The sequence below is a fragment of the Morone saxatilis genome, unplaced genomic scaffold, assembly GCF_004916995.1.
Source record: "Morone saxatilis isolate NCDOM2014 unplaced genomic scaffold, NCSU_SB_2.0 Contig19, whole genome shotgun sequence".
Classification (NCBI taxonomy): domain Eukaryota; kingdom Metazoa; phylum Chordata; class Actinopteri; family Moronidae; genus Morone; species Morone saxatilis.
Genome location: NW_023339751.1, coordinates 17,106,093 through 17,114,568, shown reverse-complemented (window position 1 = coordinate 17,114,568; position 8,476 = coordinate 17,106,093). Strand labels below are relative to the sequence as shown.

Here is an 8,476-nt window from a genome sequence, read left to right as displayed (position 1 = left end):
TGTAATGCTGATGGATTCAACCTCGAGTTATGAAGGAAGGAAGGGCTCTTGAATTACTCCCACAAAGATATTACTGGTATGAAGGCAAAGCATTTTTGGTTGCTATTATAATTACAGGTTTTCAGGAGACTTTCAATGTTTTATTTTTTAACATGAAAGGCTCTGTGTATTGCACAATGACTAATGTAGTTATTAAATGAGTAAAAATAATTTCTGCAGCAATGTTTAAAGGCACAATTTAAGATGATTTTATGCAAAAATTTAAAGTGGAAGCGCTTTTTGGAAATATTGCTGGAACTTGGTCAAGCTACTGCAAGCCCTCATAAATAAGGCAGGGATTACATATATTGTTTGTGCTCACAAATGTTGCGATGACAAGTACTTGGAAGGATTAGGGTCAGACTGAAACGCCCCACTAGGACTGAGAAGTACCAACAGTAACAATCGAATCAGAATTTTAGACTCAGTTTAGATGAATCGTGTGTGTACCCTGGCCTGGTCTGAATATTACTAATTTCACACTTACGGCTTTGCTCTTGCCCAGGGTCATCTTGTGGGCTTGTTTGGTCAGATCCTGTCGCCCAATCAGCAGACAGACCTCCTCTGACCAATCAGAACACGGCTGCTCCCGGCAGTGGTAGATGGCCTCCCTGATAGGCAAAGCCACGCCGAAGGGGACTGACTCCAAGTCCTTCAAGGTGAAACCTAAATCAAAATAACCATGTCCTAATTTAGAGGCTGCCTCCAACAGGTAAAAATTACAGACACTCCAGACATGTGGCCTGACAGTGAGGGAGTCAGTTCACAGACTGTGGTGTGAATGTGTTAAATTTGCATTATTGTGAACCAGTGTGGTGCTGAAAAAGAGGATATGGCTTCAGCAAAAAGGGAAAAAACACCTGCTTGTCTTACCTTCTGAGGTGAGCCAGACCACCAGCTGCTCAGCCAGACTTCCACTGCAACCCCTCACCTTCCCACTGCTCTGTCTAGAATAAAAACCCATAAAGATTAATTACAACAATGACGACTATGAAAATCTAATGAAACGCAAAAAGATTGATTTAACTTCTTTTTTTTTTTTTCAAAATAGCTTTCAAAATTTTTTGCAGCTCTAAATAATTTTTTGTAGAATTTAAAAAGGTCCCTTGTGACGTTTTTGACCTCTAGTAGCACTATGGAGAAGCTTTTTTACGAGCAATGTTTTTTGGTCTCATGCATGAGAACACACTTGTACATCATGATACACATTCCTGTGAATGGTTTCAATTCCATTGATCTACAGGTAGCAGTAATGTACAACCAAAGGCAAAAAATAAGATGACTGTAAACAAGGCTGTATTAATACAGGTTTGAAAAAGGTTTTGCAGGATTTGGTTTAGGTGAGTGACACTGAATGTAAAGACAACTTTGTTTATGTGCATGAAAACCCCACAGGGCACCTTTAACGTTTGGGTTATTTAAAGATCTAGTGTGTAACATTCAGGAGGATCTATTGGTAGGAATGGAATATAATATTCATGGGTATGAAAACAGGAAATAAGATTTGTTGTGTTTTCGTTACCTTAGAACGAGTCCTCTATATTTACAGAGGGAGTCCACCATGTTGAACCACCATGTTTCTACAGCAGCCCACAACGGACAAACTAAACACTGACTGCAGACAGAGACTTTCGTGTTTTTTGCTAATTTTGCAGCCACCGTAGTTTCTCCTACATGCTTAGAAATGGAGTCTGAGGCGAGGGGTATTCAGTTGTTTGCAATCTGTAATCTCACTGCGACCAAATCCTACACACTGGATCTTTAATGCTTTTTGAAATTATAATAGTGTACAGAAAAAAAAAAACCTTCAATTATATAAAACAATAGTTCTTCCTCTTAGTGCTGTGAGCCGAATTACCTTCTGCACTGAGGTTCACTGGCACAAGACTTCTGGCCTGAGAAAGTGGAGGATGAGACAGAGACAGTGAAATAACAGAAGAAAGAGGTCAACAGGTTGATTCATTTGTTCTGTTTGTGAGATGTCGCATCATGCTCATCGCATTTTCACAGCTCCTGAAAGGAAACAACTCTAGACTGTATTAAAGCATTTTCAGACCTACAATGATTGGTTGCTCAAATTTGTCACTAACAAGAAAATGAGCACTTGCTGGTTAAATGGAGGTGACATTTTGTTCCTGATAGGTGGAGGACTGCATTTATGTGGGATGACATCTGTTGTTGTTTGGTTTTGTTTTGTCAGTGAAAAATGCCAACATAGAGCGGGAAAAAAACAGTCACTCAGGATTCTCTCACACCGCCCACAAAGTCAATGAGCAATTCTGTGTCAGTGGAAAGTAGGCTGATCAAACACCTCCAGCGACTGCTGTCACCTTAGCACTGTATTGGGTTTTTTGTCCAAGCAAAAACAAATAAAGGAAATCAGGTGACATGCAAAACTGCATCACTGCAAACTACCTTTCTTCCTGTGTTACTGGGCCCTGAAGCATGGAACTATGGGACTGGCAGGTAATAAGGGCTGGTTGCCAATAAATGTACACATGAATACAAACAGTCAAGGCTTCAGTCAGAAGCATACATAGTCCCAGCATGCAATCAAAGAGAAGTGAAATGATCTTTAAGGCTAGTCACAAAAACACACACCTGCAGAGAGCTTGGCCAGGTACTTTGATAGGTCTGTCGAAGTAGCATTTTCATCTTCAGTAATGTAGAGAGCATAACTCTGAGGAAAGAGAAAAAAGAGAAACACACATAAATACTACAAAGCAAAAAACAGAATTGGTATCATTTGTACAGTGAAAATAACATGAGAGTTAGATCATTATATATACATTAAAATTTCCAGTGACTTAGGTATACATTTTTTAAAGAAATATACAAAAGGATTTAAATCAAAATCATGATGTTGAAATGATGAAAAGCAGCCACAGTGAGAAAACATCTAAAACATCTAAACCAATCATCACATATTATCACAGAGGACAAGATCATTGGCTGTTTCTACTATAATAGCATTACTCTTCCTACTGCAGATCCTGGCAGCATTACATCTCTCACAGTATAAACCAGCATAGGTAGTGTGTAGGTCAAAACAAAAGCTAAAGCAAGTAACTAAATAATAAGCAAACATTCACATACTTTCACATTCACATACACACAAAGCAGTGTGTAAGCAACACTTTATAAGGGCCTGTCTGTGTGTAACCACAGTCTGTCTAGTATCTGTCTTCAAGAACACAGTTTGGTTGATATGAAGCATTTAAATTTAGGCTCAGTTATTGCAGCCAACATCATCCATTTGCAGAGCTGCATTATCAGTAAGGTCAAACCTGTAGACCCATGCAACAGGTGCCACCTATAGGTAACAAAAGGAACAGCAGTAGCTTAAAACGTAATGTACAAATGCCAAATGCCAAATGCCTGAGCGTGTTCCCCTGTATTAAATAGTTAAATGTTTCCATTTGTCAATTCCTCTATTTCTGTATTCATTTAATTGTTCTCAATTTTTTACGCAACGGCATTTTTAAGGATAATAGAATGTTAGAAAGTTTTGTCAGGACTTTTCACATCCTGATCGTGTATACTGTATATGTTAATCTATCATGTCTGTGTCTCTAAACTGTCTGGTCTGTCTGTCTCAGTCGTCATCACTCAGTCATCCTCCAGAGAAACAATGGTTGCCTTCCTTCCTTTATAAGTGAAGGTTGATATCCATCAGCACAGATCACACACGTATGTACACATCTCCAGCCATACCATGGCAAAATTCAGAATCACATGCTACCGCAAATAGATTATCTGACTGTGTCTCAATCAAAGCTGAACTCTTTACCCTCCATGTCTAGCTCACACACAAGAATGTCTGGGACATGTGGAAAATCAAATTTAAAACGACTGACAGAACTCCGTCAAAGTTAAAGACAAACACACTTAGACATCATCAAGACCTCTAAAAACTGTATAACCTTGACAAATCAAATCTGCTCCTACGAACGTCGAGTTGGCCTGCTAAGAAAATGTTTCTTACCTTTCAGCTGCAGTTCCCATCCCTGTGATGTGTGAGAAATATAAAAAATTACTGATTGTGTGAGGTCCCAGCCTGGGGAAATCTGTCCCATTTTTGTTTGTATTGTACAATTATGATGATTTAAGACAATGTCCAATAGCTCAACAAAACCCAAAATATCCTGACGTATAGATGATGTATCAAGTTTGCTTTTAAAGTTTGCTTCGTCTCAAAGCCTAGAAAAGAATGCAAGATGGAATATCTACTTAGTATTTGCTCTGATTACTACTATATAGTAAATGTTTTCATTTATGAATTTTTACGAAGGTGCTGACAAGATTAATTGTGAAAGTGCTTCTCCATTTTTGGACTTTCAGGTCATGGGTCTGAGGATAGTTGCATGCATGACAATTTAAAAAAAAGGATTCACCTATATATCTTAAAGCTTATACTTTAAATTATACTACTTTGCTAATTGATTACTATCGGCCTCTGTACTTTATGTATATTTTGCTACTTTTGTGATCATTGATTACTAATAATATTCTTCCTCATTTTTTTCTTTTTTAGAAAAACACAATTGGGTAATTGCATTATGTATCAGCAATAGACACTTCATTAATATCAGTAAATAAGAAATTGTTCAATGTAATGTCAATAGTTTCACTTAAAAGCATTAAATGCTATGAAAGCAAATAACAAATATGCCCTGGCTCATACACAGCCTATCATATGGCTTGATAATGGAGCATGCTATGAGTGAATCACCACAGCCGTTTCTACCCTTTGGAGTACATGCTGTCAGTCACGACTGTTTGTGTGTTACATCTCAAGAAAGAATCCAAGGGCAGTCCACGATGGAGAGGTACTAATTATTGCCTGTGATACATAAAGTGGTTCAATTCAACCTTGTTTCCCCTGGTCTTTATTAAAAATAGGTAATTCAATAATAATAATAATAATAATAATAATAACTCAAATTATTTGGCGTCCTTGTAGCCTGTTCATCTAGGATGTGTAGCATGTGACTGTCTCCAGTTTGAGAGCCTATGTCTTCCCACCTGTTTCTACTTGTTATTTTAAAAATTAAGCTTTGGTCGTACCAGAACCAGCAGCCTGGTCCTCTGACAGATTCCAGGCAGGTAGGGGAAAGGCAGGATCTCCTCCCCTCTTAGACAGCTACTGAGCCAGCTGAGCACACAGGGAGGATCTGCCCTCAGGAAGGACGGACGCTGCATCTGACCAAACAGAACTGTGGAGGGATAGAAAGATGGAGGGTGAGGAAAACAGAGGACAATAGGAGAGGAGAGGGGAAAGAGGGATGAGAGTGTGTGTGAGGAATGCACAAGTTGGGGTGGAAGTGGAGACAAAGGGGGATGCAGTTAGGAAAAGGGGGCAAACATGATATGGATTGTGAAAACAAAGAACCGGGGAGGAAGAAAGGGAGCAAGGGAAGAGGGATATATAGAGGGAGCCAGAAGTGGACAAAATAATAGAAAGAGAAGAAAAATTCAAACATAAAACAAACACTGTGTGCTGAGTCTTTATCAGCAGCAGACACTCCTGCCCTCTCCATTCCAAAACAACATGTCTTGTCTGTTTCCTGACTTGATACCATTATTCGACTATCATATGGGTCTTACCCTGGTCTATGAGGCAGCTCTCATTGAAGCCACTAATTAAGGAAGGGTAATCTCTCCAGTACAGATCCACGTACTCTTCCAACTGGAGGTCTCTGCAAAAAAACAAATTTATTAATATTCCTGTATAGCAGTGACTCTACATATACATAAACACGTCACATCTCATATACCGAAGAGATCTACAGCATAAGAGAGTCAGAGGTTGAATTGTTTTTTTTTTTAACTCCGCCATAGTGAACAAAGGGAACATTTCCACTCACAATGCGAGTTTCTAATCTTTTATCACTGGGTTATTAAAACTACTTTGTTCCACATCTGCACAACTGGACAGCAAATGGTTCCACATTCTCAAAGAGCCTCTGCGGCATTTAACTTATTTTTAAACAGTAATTAAACACATACTCTGAGTAAGTAACAGCCGTGAGTCATTACCATCCTGCATTTACATCAGATGATCAATAGTTTTTAATCCCAGAACTAAGCCCCGACTCTCACACAATTTTAAGCTTTGTGTGTGCATGTGTGCGTTGCACACTGGGAAGTAGTTGAGCATACAGTTATCCAATTTTACAAAATGTATGTAAAAACTCATGGTTATAACTCTAAAACTAACTGTCAATCTAAATCCTTTTCCGTTTTTTTCCCTAAGCTTTTATGCTTTTGTACAGCCTCATTACCCTGTGTATCTTTTTATATTGTTATATTGTAACTATTTCTATAATTTCCAGTGCCAGGGAAAAACAAAATAGTAAAATTATTTTACAGTTATGGTATTTTTTTCCTGTATTAAAATTTATAATAATCTATGAAAAGTCCTATATTTAATACTACATTTTAAATTATATGAATAATGATATAAAAATGATAATGTACAGTGTTAAGTTAGCACCTTGTAGGGACATAAATGTGACCTAAATCAATGTATCTGATAGGTGTGTAGGTAGTAAAGCTGTCCAATCACTGTTGAGAAATCCTGTCCTCACTAGTGGAGCACTGTTTACTACAGGGAGATATTTCTGGCTTTTGTCTCAAGTTTTGAACGCAGCATTTTCCTGTGGGCAGAAATTTCCACAGTCAAAGTGAGGCTGCAAACTGAAGTTCAGACAGGCTGGTTAAAGCCCTTCCATTGGATCCTCTGCTTTACATTAATCTTGTTTGCTTTGAAACCTGCTACATGAGGATCATTCTTAAAATACCTTACATATAAAATGGTAACATAGGATATGTGAAGAGGGTTAAAACCAATTTCTCCCTCATGTTATTGAGATAAATGTTTGTAAAAAAAGTGTCCCAACAAATTCTTTATAAAAACAGCCAGGATCATTGTTTTGGCCATAACTAGCTAGCCTGAGAGAGGGTGAAAATGTGTACTATACTTCACAACAGCCCACATATTAACCAACACAGACCAATTACTCTGAAGAGCGCTTAACTTTCCCACTTCACCTGTTCTGTTATTGTCATCACAGTGATCACTTGAACCTGTTGAAGTTTATTGCTCGGTACACATCACTAAAGAGCCTTGATTACACACAAGCTTTCACTGAAAACAATAAAATGTGTTTGCCTTTTCTTCTCATGGTGCAAGTTAAATGTAGTTTGGTGTAAAGTAGAGCAATTTGTCTATTCTCTATTCTGTAACCTTTATGTATGTAAACAACAGTTGTTGCTTTGTGGTTACCTGGCCAGCTGTTGAAGCAGGCAGACGAGCAATGACGCTCTCGCTCTCTGCAGCTCGTCCAGCTGCAGCTCTTGATAGAGCAGATGGAGAACATAAAAAAGAGAAGGAATGTGAGGGAAGAGAGGCGCTGAACTGTCCAACTTTAGAGGTGGACAAGAGGGAGAGGACACCTAAGACAAACAAAGGACAAACAAAAATAAGTTCAATTGTAAGAATACAAGGCAAAGCACAGTGTGCATACAGAAAAAAAGAGATGGGGAGACACTGACATTGTCAATTAGTACAATTATGTAACTATTTTAGTTAAGGTCTGAATTCATTTTAGGGTGAAAAAACCTTTCAAATATTTAGATTAGAGGTTCCAAACCTTTTTGTCTGAATTACCCCCACAGCTCTGTCATATGAGCTCCAGTACCCTTTCACCAGCACGGCAAGTTTCAACCATTTATCCATTACTTTTCACTATTGCAGCATACACACTCAGTAACCAGTTTATTATTAGGTTAACCCAGCTAAAACTAAAGCAGTTTAATACAACAGCCCTACTATCAATCCTACCTTCAAGGTAGAACCCACAAGAGTTTCTGAGGGTTATAATAATTGCATCTAGCAAGATGCATCTGAATCCATGCAATATTAAGTCTTATTCAAACAAAGTGCATCATGCTCTGACCCAAATATGTAGAACAAACAAAAAAAAAATAACAACATGTTATTTATCAAGCCATCAAGAGGGAGTTACTTACAGAGGACAGGCAATCAGTGTCCGTTATGAGAGTATTATTGGAGCCACTGGAGTCCACTGGACCGCAGACAGGCTGGGAATTCATCTGACGATGGTAATGAGACCCCAATAAGTAGTCCCAGTCCTTCAGAGAGAGGAGACATAGATAAAAACCAGTAAGAGCTGGGTTATCTTACCGGTCAATGTTGTAAGTATATGGCATATAACCACATACAAATACAGCTTTGTACAAAGCAAAATATATCCAACGTGCATTACTGCATTTTGATGGATAAAAAGGCAGCATGTGTTAGGGGCAAAATAATGGAATTGGAACATTCAGAATGGAAAAAAAGACAATGTTATTATTATAATTACACAACTATCTATCTATCTATATATATATATCTATCTATATACAGTTA

The 8,476-nt window shown here is 38.2% G+C and overlaps 1 protein-coding gene across 1 annotated transcript in view; it reads right to left on the bottom strand.

The window, feature by feature from the left end:
• anapc1 (anaphase promoting complex subunit 1) overlaps positions 1 to 8,476 on the bottom strand; it is a gene marked incomplete in the record, with an annotated part of 50,576 nt that overhangs the window by 25,762 nt on the left and 16,338 nt on the right. Inside the window, 8 exon segments of the mRNA XM_035663937.1 lie at positions 527 to 705; positions 913 to 986; positions 1,898 to 1,934; positions 2,641 to 2,719; positions 5,107 to 5,255; positions 5,647 to 5,738; positions 7,328 to 7,497; positions 8,074 to 8,196. Coding sequence (XP_035519830.1) covers positions 527 to 705; positions 913 to 986; positions 1,898 to 1,934; positions 2,641 to 2,719; positions 5,107 to 5,255; positions 5,647 to 5,738; positions 7,328 to 7,497; positions 8,074 to 8,196 — 903 coding nt within the window.